Here is a 17,309-nt window from a genome sequence, read left to right on the forward strand (position 1 = left end):
TGGGAGAATTGGATATCCATATGCAAAAAAATGAAGTTGGATTCCTTCCACACATACAGATCTAAATGTTAAAGCTAAAACTGTAACGTTCTTAGAAGATAACATAGGAGTAAACCTTTGTAACCTTGTATATGACACCAAAAGCTCAAGCAACAGAAGAAAAAATGGATAAGCTGGACTTCATCAAAATTAAAAATTTATATATTTAAAGGACATCATCAGGGACTTCCCTAGTGGCACAGTGGTTAAGAATCCGCCTGCCAATGCAGGGGACATGGGTTCAAGCCTTGGTCCGGGGAGATCCCACATGGAGCAACTAAGCCCATGCACCACAACTACTGAGCCTGTGCTCTAGAGCCCGTGAGCCACAACTACTGAGCCTGCGTGCCGCAACTACTGAAGCCCACATACCTAGAGCCCATGCTTTGCAACAAGAGAAGCCACCACAACGAGAAGCCTGCACACCGCAATGAAGAGTAACCCCTGCTCGTCACAACTAGGAAAGCCTGCACGCAGCAACGAAGACCCAACGCAGCCAAAAATAAAAAAATAAATTTATAAAAATAAATAAATAAAGGACATCATCAGGACTTCCCTGGTGGTCCAGTGGGTAAGACTCCACGCTCCCAATGCAGGGGGCCCAGGTTCCATGCCTGGTCAGGGAACTAGATCCCACATGCACGCCACAACTAAGAAACCCATGTGCTGCAACTAAGCCCACGTGCTGCAACAAGAACCAGCACAGTCAAAAATAAATAAATAGGGCTTCCCTGGTGGCGCAGTGGTTGAGAGTCCGCTTGCTGATGCAGGGGACGCGGGTTCGTGCCCCAGTCTGGGAGGATCCCACATGCTGCGGAGCGGCTGGGCCCATGAGCCATGGCCACTGAGCCTGGGCCTCCAGAGCCAATGCTCCACAATGGGAGAGGCCACAGCAGTGAGAGGCCCACCTACCGCAAAAAAAAATAAAAATAAAGGATGTCATCAACATCATGAAAAGACAACCTGCGAAGTGGAGAAAATATTTACAAATTGTATATCAGACAAGGAACTTGTATCTAGAATATATAAGAATGCTTATAACCCGATAACAAAAAGACAACCAAGTTAAGAAATGAACAAAGAAGCTGAATGAACATTTCTCCAGAGAAGATATACAAAGAGCCAATAAACATGTGAAAATATCCTCATCCTCTTTACCCAGTAGGGAAATGCAAATCAAGACTATGTTGGGAAGGAAGAAATTTTCCTCTACCCTTCTTGGTTCTTGTGGCTGGTCTAAGAATTAAGTTGACATGAGACATAATGAGTTGACATTAACTAACATGTATACATGAGAGAGACCCTGGAAAACTGAATAATTTGCTGAAATGGCTGAAACCCTCACCTTAAATACCATCTTCAGGTAAAGACAAAGAGGATGTTGGAAGTAGGGGTTTGAAACTTCAAAGGGGAGGAAGGCAATTGACATGGAGATGGAATAGCAAATGTTTGGTAAATAAATGTTTGCTGGACCATGCAGAGACAATGGGAAACAGGATGGACTCTGATGTCCAGGCTGTTTCCACCACCACACTTAGCCCATATTCTTTACAGATATCTCTGATGATAGCTCTCTTCCTGGAATAGACCCTCTATCTACATTTTTTTTAGGAAATTAGGGGAAGGCTAAAGTTTCTTCCTGAGTCTTCTGGGCCTTGATTGTTTTCAGCTAAAATAATCCACATGCCAAAGAAGACATTTTGGGGTGGCAAATTTCGCTTCTCTACGACCACAGTGAGCTACCATGTCACACCCACTAGGATGGCTTTTTAACAACAACAAAAAAACAAGGCAGGATGTAGAGAGATTGAACCCCTCATACATTGCTGATGGAAATGTAAAATGTAAACACTTGGAAAAGAGTCTTGAAGTTTCTCAAACAAGTAATTCTGTGGAGTTGCCATATGACCCAGTACTTTCACCTCTTACTATATGCCCCAAAGAAATTAAAATAGATGTTTACTCAAAAGCTTGTACACAAATGTCCATATCAGCATTATTCATAATAACCAAAAAGTGAAAACCACTTAAATGTCCATCAACTGACTAATGTATAAACAAAATTTTGGATATCCATGAAATGGGATAAAATTTATCAGTTAAAAAAATCAAGTACTGAGTACTTCCCTGGTGGTCCAGTGGTTAAGAATCCGCCTTCTGATGCAGGGAACGCAGGTTCAATCCCTGGTCAGGGAACTAAGATCCCATATGCCGTGGGGCAACTAAGCCCAGGCCCTGCAACTACTGAGCCTGTGTGCTCTAGAGCCTGTGTGCCACAACTAGAGAGAAGCACGTGCGCCACAATGAAAGATTCTGCATGCTGCAATGAAGACCCCATGTGCGGCAACTAAGACCAGACACAGCCAAATAAATGAATAAATAAATAAATAAATAAATATTTTCAAAAAATCAAGTACTGATAAATGCTACAACATGGACAAACTTTGAAAACATGCTAAGTGAAAGAAGCCAGTTAAAAAGACCACATATTGTGTGATTTCATTTATATAATTAAATACTGTAGTAGTGATAAGTACATAACTTTGTGTATATAGAAAAAACTACTGAATTGTACACTTTATTTTTTATTTAGTATATATATTTAAAATTTTTTTACTTTATATTGGAGTATAGTTGATTTACAATGTTGTGTTAGTTTCAGGTATACAACAAAATGATTCAGTTATACATACCTCTGTTCTTTATCAGATTTTTTTCCCATTTAGGTCATTATAGAATATTGAGGAGAGTTCCTTGTGCTATACAGTAGGTCCTTGTTGATTATCTATTTTATATATAGTAGTGTGTATATATTAATCCCAAACTCCTAATTTATCCCTCCCCTCCACCTTTCCCCTTTCGTAACCATAAGTTTGTTTTCTAAGTCTGTGATGCTATTCCTGTTTCGTAAATAAGTTCGTTTGTATCATTTCTTTACATTCCACATCTAAGTGATATATGATATTTGTCTTTCTCTGTCTGACTTACTTCACATAGTATGATAATCTTTAGGTCCAGCCATGTTGTAGCAAACGGCATTATTTCATTTTTTTTTTATGGCTAGTATTCCATCATTTATATATACCACTTCTTTTTTTTTTTTTTTTGCGGTACACAGGCCTCTCACTGTTGTGGCCTCTCCCGTTGCGGAGCACAGGCTCCAGACGCGCAGGCTCAGCGGCCATGGCTCACCGGCCCAGCTGCTCCGCAACACGTGGGATCTTCCCGGACCGGGGCACGAACCCGTGTCCCCTGCATTGGCAGGTGGACTCTCAACCACAGAGCCACCAGGGAAGCCCTACCACTTCTTTATCCATTCATCTGTCATTGGACATTTAGGTTGCTTCCATGTGTTGGCTATTGTAAATGGTGCTGCATTGAACATTGGGATGCATGTATCTTCAAATTGTGGTTTTTCTCTGTATATGCCCAGAAGTGGGATATGTGGATCACACAGTAGCTCTATTTTTACTTTTTAAAGGAAACTCCATACCTTTCTCCATAGTGGCTGTACCAATTTACATTCCCACCAACAGTGTAGGAGGCTTCCCTTTTCTCCACACCCTCTCCAGCATTTATTGTTTGTAGACTTTTTGATGGTGGCCATTCTGACTGGTGTGAGGTGATACCTCACTGGAGTTTGGATTTGCATTTCTCTAATAATTAGCGATGTTGAGCATATTTTTATGTGCTTTTTGGCCATCTGTATGTCTTCTTGGAGAAACGTCTATTTAGGTCTTCTGCCCAGTTTTTGATTGAGTTGTTTGTTTTTCTGGTACAGTAAGTCCCCTACATACGAAACTTCAAGTTGCGAGCTTTCAAAGATACAAACGTGCATTCGCATGTACAGTCACGTAAGTTGGTTCACGTGTCTGGCGTTCATTGTCACGTGCGTGCATCCTGTACAAGTGGTTGTGCTTTTATGTACTGTACAGTACTATACAGAGTACAGTAGTACAGTATCTTTATTTCAAGCTAGATCTGCAAGAGAATGACTTCATTGAACTCCTTGCTATGCAACACGAGGAGCTTACTAATGAGGACCTGATGGAATTGGAGGCCGAGAGAAAGTACGAAGAGAGACAAGAGGAAGAAGAAGTAACTGAAGAACTGAAGAGATTCATGATGCAGGAAATGACAAGGGGATTTTCTTTATTTGAGGAGGCACAGGACCCGAACGTAGAATGGTACAGAAAGGTTGCAGCAGCTGTTCAGAATGCAGTCCAGTGCTACTGTGTCATCTATGACAAGAAAAGAAGAGCTACTACCCAGACATCACTGGATCGTTTTTTCAAGAGTGTAGATAGAATTGAATCCAGCAAGGAACCAGAACCTGTGCCATCAATGTCAGGCATGAGTGAAATTGCAGCTTGCCCTGTCTCCTATTGCTGATGACCCTTCAGCTCTACCATTTCCCACCTCCTCTCCCTCCTCTAGTCAGTAAGTCTTCTTGCCTTTTCTCTTGATGCCAGCCCGTGTACGCCAGCTGTTGTGCTGTACTACTCTACTTTTCAAGGTACTGTACTGTGAGATTAAAAATGATTTCTTTATTTTTTGTGTTTGTTTTTTATGTATTATTTGTATGAAAAGTATTATAAACCTTTTACAGTACAGTACTATATAGCCAATTGTGTTAGTTGGGTATCTAGGCTAACTTTGTTGGACTTACAAACAAATTGGACTTACGAATGCACTCTTGGAATGGAACTCGTTCGTATGTAGGGAACTTACACTGAGCTGCATGAGCTGTTTGTATATTTTGGAGATTAATCCCTTGTCGGTTGCATTGTTTGCAGATATTTTCTCCTGTTCTGTGGGTTGTCTTTTTATTTTGCTTATGGTTTTCTTTGCTGTGCAAAGCTTATAAGTTTAATTAGGTCCCATTTGTTTATTATTATTATTATTTTTTAAAGTGTTTGGGGTAGGAGTTTATTAATTATTTATTTTTGCTGTGTTGGGTCTTCGTTTCTGTGCGGGGGCCACTCTTCATGTCTGTGCACAGGCCTTTCACTATTGTGGCTTCTCTTGTTGAGGAGCACGGTCTCCAGACGCGCAGGCTCAGTAGTTGTGGCTCACGGGCCTAGTTGCTCTGTGGCATGTGGGATCTTCCCAGACCAGGGCTCGAACCCGTGTCCCCTGCATTAACAGGCAGATTCTCAACCACTGCGCCACCAGGGAAGCCCTATTATTGTTTTTATTTTCATTACTCTAGGAGGTGAATCCAAAAAGGTATTACTGCGATTTATGTCAAAGAGTGTTCTGCCTATGTTTTCCTCTAAGAGTTCTATAGTATCCAGTTTTACATTTAGGTCTTTAATCGATTTTGAGTTTATTTTTGTGTATGGTGTTAGGGAATGTTCTAATTTCATTCTTTTACATGTAGCTGTCCCAGCACCACTTATTGAAGAGACTGTCTTTTCTCTGTTGTATATTCTTGCCTCCTCTGTCATAGATTAATTGACCATAGGTGCGTGGGTTTATTTCTGGGCTTTCTGTCCTGTTCCTTGATCTATATTTCTGTTTTTATGCCAGTACCATATTGTTTTAATTACTGTAACTTTGTAGTATAGTCTGAAGTCAAGGAACCTGATTCCTCCAGCTCCATTTTTCTTTCTTAAGATTGCTTTGGCTATTTGGGGTCTTTTGTGTTTCCATACAAATTTAAAAATTTTTTGTTCTAGTTCTGTGAAAAGTGACACTGGTAATTTGAAACAGATTGCACTGAATCTTTAGATTGCCTTGGATACGATAGACATTTTGACAACGTTGATTCTTCCAATCCAAGAACATGGTATATCTTTCCATCTGTTTGTGTCATCTTTGATTTTTTTCAAGGGTGCCTTATAATTTTTGGAGTATAGGTCTTTTGTCTCCTTAGGTAGGTTTATTCCTAGGTATTTTATTCTTTTTGATGCAGTGGTAAATGAGATTGTTTCCTTAATTTCTCTTTCATTGTTAGTCTATAGAAATGCAGCAGATTTCTGCGTATTAATTTTGTATCCTGCAACTTTACCAAATTCATTGATGAGCTCTAGTAGTTTTCTGGTAGCATCTTTAGGATTTTCTGTGTATAGTGTCTTATCATCTGCAAACAGTGACAATTTTATTTCTTCCTTCCAATTTGGATTCCTTTTATTTCTTTTTCTTCTCTGATTGCTGTGGCTAGGACTTCCAAAACTATGTTGAATAATAGTGGCTAGAGTGGACATCCTTGCCTTGTTCCTGATCTTAGAGGGAATGCCTGCAGCTTTTCACTGTTGGGTATGATGTTTGCTGTGGGTTTGTCGTATATGGCCTTTATTATGTTGAGGTAGGTTCCCTCTATCCCCACTTTCTGGAGAGTTTTTATCGTAAACTGGTGTTGAATTTTGTCGAAAGCTTTTTCTGCATCTATAGAGATGATCATATGGTTTTTATTCTTCAGTTTGTTAATGTGGTGTATCACACTGGTTGATTTGTGGATATTGAAAAATGCTTGCATCCCAGGGATAAATCCCATTTGAACATGACATATGATCCTTTTAATGTATTGTTGGATTTGGTTTGGTGGTATTTTGTTGAGGATTTTTGCATGTATGTTCATCAGGGATATTGGCCTGTAATTTTCTTTTTTGTGTGATATCTTTGTCTGTTTTTGGTATCAGGGTGATGGTGGCCTTATAGAATGAGTTTGGGAGTGTTCCTTCCTCTGCAATTTTTTGGAACAGTTTCAGAAGAATAGGTGTTAACTCTTCTCTAAATGTTTGATAGAATTCGCCTGTGAAGCCATCTGGTCCTGGACTTTTCGTTTGTTGGAATTTTTAAATCACAGTTTCAATTTCAGTACTTGTGATTGGCCTGTTCATATTTTCTATTTCTTCCTGGTTTAGTCTTAGGAGACTGTACTTTCTAAGAATTTGTCCATTTCTTCTAGTTTGTCCATTTTATTGGCATATAGTTGCTTGTAGTAGTCTCTTATGATCCTTTGTATTTCTGTGGATTCAGTAGTAACTTCTGTTTCATGTCCACTTGAGAAGAGTGTATTCTGCTGGCTTCAGATGGAATGCTCTATATGTAACAAGTAATTCCATTTGGTCTAATGTGTCATTTAAGATCTGTGTTTCCTTATTGATTTTCTGTCTGGATGATCTGTCCAGTGATGTAAGTGGGGTGTTAAAGTCCCTTACTGTTATTGTGTTACTGTTGATTTCTCCTTTTATATCTGTTAATATTCACCTTGTATATTAAGGTACTTCTATGTTGTGTGCATATATATTTACAATTGTTATATCTTCTTCTTGGATTGATCCCTTGATTATTATATAGTGTCCTTCTTTGTCTCTTGTAACAGTCTTTATTTTAAAGTCTATTCTGTCTGATATGAATATTGCTACTCCAGCTTTCTTTTGATTTGCATGGAATACCTTTTTCCATCCCCTCACTTTCAGTATGTATGTGTCCCTAGATCTGAAGTGGGTCTCTTGTAGACAGCATATATACAGGTCTTGTTTTTGTATCCATTCAGCCAGTCTATGTCTTTTGTTTGGATCATTTAATTTGTTTACATTTAAGATAATTGTCAATATATATGTTCTTATTGCCATTTTGTAAATTGTTTTGGGTTTGTTTTTGTAGGTGTTTTCTCTTCCCTTTCTCTTTTGTTCTGTTCTCTAGTGATTTGATGACTAATGTTAGTGTTGTGTTTGGATTCCTTTTCTTTTTTGTGTGTATCTATTGTAGATTTTCAGTTTGCAGTTACCATGAGGTTTTGATGTAGCAGTCTCTCTCTCTCTCCCTCTGCTCTCCTCTATCTCTCTCTCTCTATATATACATACATACATATATATATATATATATACACACACACACACACACACCCATATATATATATATATGATTGTTTTAAGTTGCTGGTCTCTGAATTTCAAATGCATTTCCAATATCCTGCATTTTTTGTACTCTCCTCTTCTATCAATTGTTGGGTTTTGTTTTTGTTTTTTGCAGTATGCGGGCCTCTCACTGCTGTGGCCTCTCCCGTTGCGGAGCACAGGCTCCGGACGCGCAGGCTCAGCGGCCATGGCTTACGGGCCCAGCCGCTCCGCGGCATGTGGGATCTTCCCGGACCGGGGCACGAACCCGTGTCCCCTGCATCAGCAGGCGGACTCTCAACCACTGCACCACCAGGGAAGCCCCGATTGTTGGTTTTGATATCATATTTGTGTGTGGATGATTTCCTACCTTTACTGTATGTTTGCCTCTACTGGTGAGGTTTCCCATTGGTAATTTTCTTGCTACTAGATGTGGGCTTTTCTGCCGAGAAGTTCCTTTAGCATTTGTCATAAAGCTGGTCTGTTGGTGCTGAATTCTTTTAGATTTTGCTTGTCTGTAAAGCTTTTGATTTCTCCATCAAATCTGAATGAGAGCCTTGATAGGTAGATTATTCTTGGTTGTAGGTTTTTCCCCTTTCATCACCTTAAATATATCATCACTCCCTTCTGGCCTGCAGAGTTTCTGCTGAAAAATCAGTTGATATCCTTACAGGAGTTCCCTTGTATATTATTTGTTGCCTTTCCCTCATTGCTTTTAATATTTTCTCTTTGTCTTTAATTTTTGTCAGTTTCCTTACTGTGTTTCTCAGCATGTTCCTCCTTGGGTTTAATCCTGTATGGGATTCTCTGCACTTACTGGACTTCGATGACTGTTTCCTTTCCCATGTTAGGGAATTTTTCAGCTATTATCTCTTCAAATATTTTCTCAGGCCCTTTCTCTCTTCTTCTTGGACTCCTATAATGCAAATGTTGGTGCGTTAAATGTTGTCCCAGAGGTCTCTTAAACTGTCCTCATTTCTTTTCATTGTTTTTTTCTTTATTCTGTTCAGCAGCAGTGATTTCCACATTTCTGTCTTCCAGCTCACTTATCCGTTCTTCTGCCTCATTTATTCTGCTATTGATTTCTTTTAGTGTATTTTTCATTTCAGTTATTGTATTGTTCATCTCTGTTTGTTCTTTGTATCTTCTAACTCTTTGTTAAACATCTCTTATATCTTCTCAGTCTGTGCCTCCATTCTTTTTCTGAGATCTTGGATCATCTTTGCTATCATTACCCTGAATTCTTTTTCTGGAAGGTTGCCTATCTCCACTTAATTTCATTGTTTTTCTAGGGTTTTACCTTGTTCCTTCATCTGGAATATACTCCTTTGTTGTCTCATTTTATCTAACTTTCTGTGATTGCGGTTTCCACAGGCTGCAGGGTTGTACTTCCTCTTGCTTCTGGTGTCTGCCTCTGGTGGGTGAGGCTGGTCTAAGAGGCTTGTGCAGGCTTTCTGGTGGGAGGGACTGACGCCTGCCTACTGGTGGGTGGAGCTGAGTCTTGTCCCTTGTTGGGCAGGCCTGTGTCAAGAGGTGTGTTTAGAGGTGGCCATGGGCTCAGGAAGATTTTAGACAGCCTGTCTACCAATGGGCGGGGCTGTGTTCCCACCCTGTTAGTTGTTTGGCCCGGGGCATCCCAGCACTTGCACCTACCGACTGTTGGGTTGGGCCAGGTCTTGTTGTCTAAATGGTGGCCTCCAGGAGAGCTCACACTAATGAGTACTCCCTGGTATCTCTGCCACCAGTGTCCTTATCCCCACAGTAAGCCACAGCTGCCCCCCACCTCCACAGGAGACCCTCCAAGACCAGCAGGTAGGTCTGGACCAGGCTCCTATGAAGTTACTGCCTTTTCCTGGGTCCTGGTGTGCACGAGACCTGTGTGCATCCTCTAAGAGTAGCATTTCTGTTTCCACCAGTCCTGTGGAGTTCCTGCGATCAAGCCCTGCTGGCCTTCAAAGCCAAATGCTGTAGGGGCTCCTCCTTCCAATGCCAGACCCCCAGGCTGGGGAGCCTGGCCCGGGGCTCAGAACTCTCACTCCTGAGGGAGAACCTCTGCGTTACAATTTCCAGTTTGTGGGTAACCCACCTGGTGGGTATTGGATATGATTGTATCGCAGATGCATTCCTCCTACCATCTTGTGGAGCTTCTTCTTTGTCTTTGGATGTAGAATATCTTTTTTGGTAGTTTCCAGTCTTTTTTGTCGATGGTTGTTCAGCAGTTATTTGTGATTTTAGTGTTTTTGTGAGAGGAGGTAAGCTCAACTCCTTCTACTCTGCCGCCATGTCTCCAATCCTCCTTTACCTTCAAACTGAGAGTTGTGGTGGATGAGCTTTTTGCCTTCCCCAGATGGTTGAAGCTTACAATTTTTGTTTTTGGAAACCCTACCGCCTCCTTATTTCTATTATTATTTTTGCAAGAAAGGTATAAAGAGAGTTGGAGTGGAGGTGAGATTTGTGATTGAGAAAGCCCTGGACTCCCTTCTCCATCTTTCACCTCTTTCTCTCTGATTGGTTCCTGTCTAGCAGCACATTGAAGCAGGAGATGATTCTGAATTTTACACTTTAAAAGGATGAATTTTTGATGTGGAATTTTGTATCAATAAGTGTTGTTTTAAACATCTTTAGACATATATAAACATATGCCTATGAGAAGTCCACAGTGATATCTCTTAGATTGCTATGTTTAAAAGTTTTCTTAACAGCAAGAGAAAAAAAAAGCAAGGGAATTATGTTTCTCACCAACTATGGGAGGTCCAGTGCTATAATCACATTTTACTCTTTGTTGCTCTCTTGCATCTCCTTATTGCTTCAAACTCTGAAGGTACAATGACACTCAATTAGGAGTTTGGAATTTCAAAGGTACACACTGTCCACTAACAAATAGATTTTTAAAACTGCTTGAATTCTCCTGTGATGGTTTTTTTTTTTTGCGGTACGCGGGCCTCTCACTGTTGTGGCCTCTCCCGTTGCGGAGCACAGGCTCCGGAGGCGCAGGCTCAGCGGCCATGGCTCACGTGCCCCGCCGCTCGGCGGCATGTGGGATCTTCCCGGACCGGGGCACGAATCCGTGTCCCCTGCATCGGCAGGCGGACTCTCAACCACTTCGCCACCAGGGAAGCCTTCCTGTGATGTTTTAAGCACAAAGCTGTGAGGGCACACTCTTGTCGCATTAAAGGCAAGTCTTGGGCATGTTTTTCTTTGTCACCCAGAGCATCATGGAGGGTCAGGACCCTGGTCAGATTTATCATTGGTGCCTTTCCAGCTTTCTTTTCTGTTTCATTCTACTGCAGTGCTCCCTTTCTTCCATGTCCTAGGACCCTAGGGCTCTTTTGTGATCTTCTGACTGAATCCTATACCAGTCCTCCTCTCTCTTATACCACGACACCCCCATAGTTAGAATTATCCCGTTTTACCCTCATCAGAACTGTTTATGGCTGTCTCTGCTTTGAATTCTGATTAATTATTGACATTAAAAATGTTCATGTTAACGCTGAAGGTGAAAATTTCTAAGTTCTTAAGCATGCATTCGTTTTAAGAAGGAATGTGTTTCTTAGGTTTGTTCACTGAAAAGGTCTGGAAACAGTGACAAACTCAGTAACAATGAACCTCCCTCAGGCATCTCTAAGAACATTTTCTACTTAAAGGAACCAGAGCACTTTGGAGGAATGTCTGATTCCAAATCTGGGGCAGGAAGCATTTAAAATCAGTACAGAACATGTTAGAAAGTAAGGCAGCTCTAAATGATTACTGGGCGCATGTTGAAAGGACCCAGGAGCCAATTAGAAAGGTCCCCAGTGACTAAAGATAGGAACATCTGGGCATTAAAAAGAAAAATAACTGGAATGGACTGGAGCACATCACATGTGTTAAATGCAAGAGTTCCTTATGTTACTTATAAACGAAAGGTTACCTGTGGAGGTTGCAAGGAAACCAATTCATTAATTTGAAAACTGGCAAATAAAGGGAAAGACCCAAGGATTTATTCTACATTTCTTATATGACTTTTACCTCAGGAAAACCAAATAAGTAAAACAGAAAAAAATACTACCATCTTGCAACCCCTAATGAAATAGTCACCAATGTCTGCATAAAACATTAGATGAAAGGTGATGGAGAACTTTATAAGGATGAGTCACACTGATAGTATCTACTGCTCAATCTTAATATCACAAAAAGACAAAATCGATGTATACCTTAGGATGTCATACGGTAGGGTGTACACAGTACCGCCTATGACATTTTCTTGCTAAAAATTCTAACCTGAATCTGATGAAACCTCAAAAATCTGTTTACAAGAAATAGGGGAATTAGAAGAATATGTTAAATAACACCATGGGGAGGCAATCAGCAAAACCTAAAGCGAGGGAAATTCGAACTAATGATCTAGTTTCTTCAACAAATAAATGACAGGAAAAAAAGGAGGGAGAGACCTATACAGCATGCATCAACCGTATTCAGTGTGTGCACCTATTTAGAATAAATCCACTGTAAAAAAAATTGTGAGTCTGTTGGAGAAATTGAATCATAATGTCATTTGATCATAATGTGCTGATATCAAAGGAATATTTTTTAGTTATGTTAATGGTATTCTGGATATGATTTTGAAGTTATTATTGTTTTGAGATAAGTACTGAAGTGTTTATCGATGAACTAATAGGTTGTTGGGGATTTGCTTTAAAATAATCCGGTTGGTGGGAGGGAGTGGGTGGGATTCAGAGGACACAATATTGGCCATGTATTGATAATTGCTGAAACTGGGTGGTGAATACATAGTGATTTGTAATACCATTCTCTATAGGTGCTTAGAGTTTAGACTTTAAAAATTAACTGCATACATATACTGTATATGATAACATAGTTTTATACATTTGTATGTATATAAATATATATATAGTTTTTACATTATACATAAATTGTGACTGTATCTAAAGTTGATTTCTAATTGGAGAATTATGTCTTGGAAGGAACAAGGCTTTCTAAAGAGCCCCTTGCTGGCCATTGCAGCCCCCTACCCAGAGTTTATCAGAACAGTATTGGCAACTTGGCATCTTGTTTTAGCACTTCTGGGAGGTTGCTGATCTTTACCTCAATGGCCAAGGGTCATAATCCATAATATTCCCACCAGAATCATTATTGTTATGATAAGACACGTGAGAAGTGCTTTTATAAAACTTACAGCTGATAAAGTGTTTATGTTGTAAATTCGTAATTTCCTAGTCAGCAAAACATGCATATTTTAAGATAGCACTAAGCATAGCACCTTAAATATAGTACATGTATCTTACATATAGAGTAGGATATTCATTTTTAAGTGAGTTAATCTTTATAAATGAAATTGTATCTTGCAGGTATTTCTCATTTTGAGACATCGATTTCCTTTCTCTGAAACATTTTTCTCTCTTTTCTAGGAAGTTATTTTAGGTTCTGTGAAAGAGATGCTTTCTCATCTTTAAGGCTTACCAGAAACTCTGATTTGAAGAGAATAAATGGATTTTGCAACAAACCCCAGGAAAGTCCAAAGCCTCCAACCCGTAAGTTTTTATTAGTCTTTCCAGTTATGGACTAGGCAGCTCCCAAAGACTAGAATAACTTGGAATGAAAAGAACCTAGGGGCTTCACTCGTGGCACAGTGGTTAAGAATCCACCTGCCAATGCAGGGGACACGGGTTCGAGCCTTGGTCTGGGAAGATCCCACATGCTGCAGAGCAACTAAGCCCGTGCGCCACAACTGCTGAAGTCCGCGTGCCTAGAGCCTGTGCTCCACAACAAGAGAACCCACCGCAATAAGAAGCCCGTGCACCGCAACGAAGAGTAGCCCCTGCTCGCCACAACTACAGAAAGCCCTCTCACAGAAATGAAGACCCAACCCAGCCAAAAATAAATAAATAAATTTATTAAAGAAAAGAAAAAAAAGAACCTAAAAGAGAGGTGGTCACAGGGGTCCCTATATCATACCCTATCATGTAGTTCAGGCCTCCCAAATTGTGCTTATATTAGCTGTGCTTACATGTGGCAGTGATTTCTTCATTTTTCTCGTTTGTCATTTTCATCTCTTGCCTCAGGGATTTGACTGGAGCTTTTTATAGGACTATAGATGCACCAAAGTAAATAGTGGTCTAGAAATCATCTTTTAAGGAACCTCAAAGATGAACCAAATCAAAAAATGATGTTTTGGGTAAAATATAATTAGGGCTACACACTGGCTTGTACATTGACTTTAGCCATGTTTAGTCCTATCCCTAACTCCAAACCCTGTCATTGTCACCACTGTGGAAGAAGGAGCATAATATATAAACTGTAGGGTCCCAGGAACTATTTGCTTGTTCCTTCTTCATGGCAGTGCACTAGGGCTAGGCAGGTATTGGTGAGTGGAAAGGAATTATTCTCAAAGAATATTTATCAAGAGCTTCAGAATGTTTATACCCTTTGACTTGGTATTTCACTTCTGGAAATCTATCCTAAGGAATAATCCCTGTATGTGGAAAAAGCTTTGAATGTAAAGATGTTCCTATTTATATATATATATATGGAAAATGAGAAATTAGTCTAAATGTTAAGTAATCTGGGAATGATTAATTATATATGTTAGATCTACTTGATGAGGTTGTGCAGCTGTTGGAAATAGGGCTTATAAATACTGCATACTGGCATGGAAAGTGTTTGTCATCATGTTAATGAACAAAGCAGGATACAAAATTTTATATTGTGCGTAAGCACAAGCATGGTACATATAGAAATTACGTATATATACATATGTATGGGGATAAGACTTAGGAAACACACCAAAATAAAAATATAGTGATCATGCTATGACAGGAGAATTAGGGGTGGTTTTTAAATTTTTCTTTTTTCACATCTATACTTTCTGAATTGTCTTTAATGAGTATATAGTACATAAAATGGAAAAAAAATTTAAAAAACTCTAGAGAAAGTTGTGCCAAGCACTGGAATTGTTAAAAGATAAAAATCACAGCAGTTCTATTTCTGTACTTCTAAACCTCTTTTCTTGACTTTGGTTCTTTATGGATTTTTTTCCAAGTGACCTTCCTGTTCCTTTTGCTGTTGCCTTCTGGTTAAGTGAAAGGTGCAGCTTAAGCAAAGGTGATGTGTATGTAGTCAAGGAGATGGTCTGTCTGCAAGAGAGATGTAGGCATTATATGGAAGTTGGATGAGATTATCTCCAAGGTCCTTTCTAACCCTGACATTCTGCGATTCCCTAGATTTTTCTGCTCCTTGCCTTCAGTGACTTCCCCTTCCTTTGAAAGGCTCTCTTATAGTCTATGGTTCTACCTTTCTTGTTCATTTTCACCTTTGGCTGCTCTGTTTTCCTCTGCTGCCTCTTTCCCCTGTCTCCTTTCTGGGTCATGCCCCAAGGCTCAGCCCCTGGTCTTCTATGTTTCTCTATCATCCTCACTGGTTCTCCCTTTGCACTAGTGGTTATCTCCACTCCCAACTTATTAATGAAACCTACTCAGATGGCATGAATTTAAGTCAGTAGATCTAAAATGGCATTCATGCTTTTTCCTCTCCTGACTGGTTCTTTTCACAATCTCCTTATTTTGGTTAACAATACTGTTATTGTCTTACTCATCCAAGTTTGAGGTTCTTCATGAATCCTTCTTTGTCTTCATCTCCAGATTCTTTCAGTCATCATCATATTGACTTTGTTGTCTCTCTTCCTGCTGTTATAACTCTAGTTCTGACTATATCACCTCACCCTTGTATTGTAATACCTTGTATTATAATCTTCTGTTTGGACTTGTTACCCACTCTGTCCTATCCTTTTGCTTTCCATCCATTATGCAGATTAAATTTTCTAAAATGTTAACTTCTTCCTTGCTTCAAAGTGTACAGTAGTTCTTGAATCAGGTCTAAAAAGCTTAGCCTGCCATTCAAGTTCTTTTATAATCTGATTTTACCTACAAACTTTTTTTTTAATTCTACTGAAGTCAAACAGGCTCCTCACTGTTCTCTTTTTAGTTCATCCTTCTCACCTTTATAACTTTGTTCATGGTGTTCTTTCAGCTTTCAATGGCTATGGCTTATATTGGGAAATAATGCTTTTATTTTACTTCAGTCCTCACAGAATTTTTGAATCTCATTTAAGAAATGAACAACCTAAGAAATTCCATCCAAACAAAGCTCTAATTAGCTTGAGATTTCTCAATGATTCTGTTTAGCGAATAGCTAAAAGCACAAAAAGCATTTTAATGTTGCTAAATTTGAGAGTCAGTCTCATATAAGTAAGATATCTTCTCTTGTTTTCCTCATAGACATTTACAGCCACAGAGTGCCATTGCATAAGCCTACGGATTGGGAGAAGAAGATCCTAATATGGTCAGGTCGCTTCAAAAAGGAAGATGAAATCCCAGAGACTGTCTCGTGAGTGCTGAATTTAGGGTTGTAAGCAGCTTTTATTTTTCAGTAGTCTATTTTAAGGGAAAAGCAGTTCCTCTGAGTCTGACTACTTAAAACCTTTCAACCAAATTTTAAAACAGTTTCCACTTCTCTAAATGTTTCCTCTTTGGCAAGTACCTGGAATAATAACAGTGCTGGGAAATCTGTGTGTTATCATTGATACCTTATGTAGTGCCTAGTGAAGAGCTGTTAGATACTCTGAAGTCAGCTGATTTGATATCCTCTCCTAGCTACAGAAAGTGACTAAATTAGTTTTTCTTTCTTACATTTCATTGTTAGTGTATAGAAATGCAACCGATTTCTGCATATTAATTTTGTATCCTGCAACTTTACTGAGTTCACTGATGAGCTCTAGTAGTTTTCTGGTGGCATCTTTAGGATTTTCTATGTATAGTTATCATGTCATCTGCAAACAGTGACAGTTTTACTTCTTCCTTTCCAATTTGGATTCCTCTTATTTCTTTTTCTTCTCTCATTGCTTTGGCTAGGACTTCTAAAACTATGTTGAATAAAAGTGGCAAGAGTAGGCATTCTTATCTTGTTCCTGACCTTAGAGGGAATGTTTTCAGCTTTTCACTGTTGAGTATGATGTTAGCTGTGGGTTTTTCATATATTGCCTTTATTATTTTGAGGTATGTTCCCTTTATGCCCAGTTTCTGGAGAGTTTTTATCATAAACTGATATTAAATTTTTTTAATTAATTAATTAATTTATTTTTGGCTGCGTTGGGTCTTCGTTGCTGTGTGTGGGCTTTCTCTAGTTGTGGCGAGCAGGGGCTACTCTTCATTGCAGTGCACGGGTTTCTCATTGCAGTGGCTTCTCTTGTTGCGGAGCACAGGCTCTAGGCACATGGGCTTCAGTAGTTGTGGTATGCGGGCTCAGTAGTTGTGGCTCGTGGGCTCTAGAGCGCAGGCTCAGTAGTTGTGGCACATAGGCTTAGCTGCTCCGTGGCATGTGAGATCTTCCTGGACCAGGGCTCGAACCCATGTCCCCTGCATTGGCAGG

The 17,309-nt window shown here is 39.7% G+C and overlaps 1 protein-coding gene across 1 annotated transcript in view; it reads left to right on the top strand.

Annotated features, from left to right (window-relative positions):
- Positions 1-17,309, top strand: part of FAM162A (family with sequence similarity 162 member A) — a 38,010-nt gene that overhangs the window by 15,641 nt on the left and 5,060 nt on the right. Inside the window, exons 2-3 of the mRNA XM_029215247.1 lie at positions 13,295-13,417; positions 16,160-16,268. Coding sequence (XP_029071080.1) covers positions 13,295-13,417; positions 16,160-16,268 — 232 coding nt within the window. The remainder of the gene's footprint in view (positions 1-13,294; positions 13,418-16,159; positions 16,269-17,309) is intronic.

This window comes from Monodon monoceros, unplaced genomic scaffold, assembly GCF_005190385.1.
Source record: "Monodon monoceros isolate NGI ecotype Baffin Bay Population unplaced genomic scaffold, NGI_Narwhal_1 Super_Scaffold_11, whole genome shotgun sequence".
NCBI classification, from domain to species: domain Eukaryota; kingdom Metazoa; phylum Chordata; class Mammalia; order Artiodactyla; family Monodontidae; genus Monodon; species Monodon monoceros.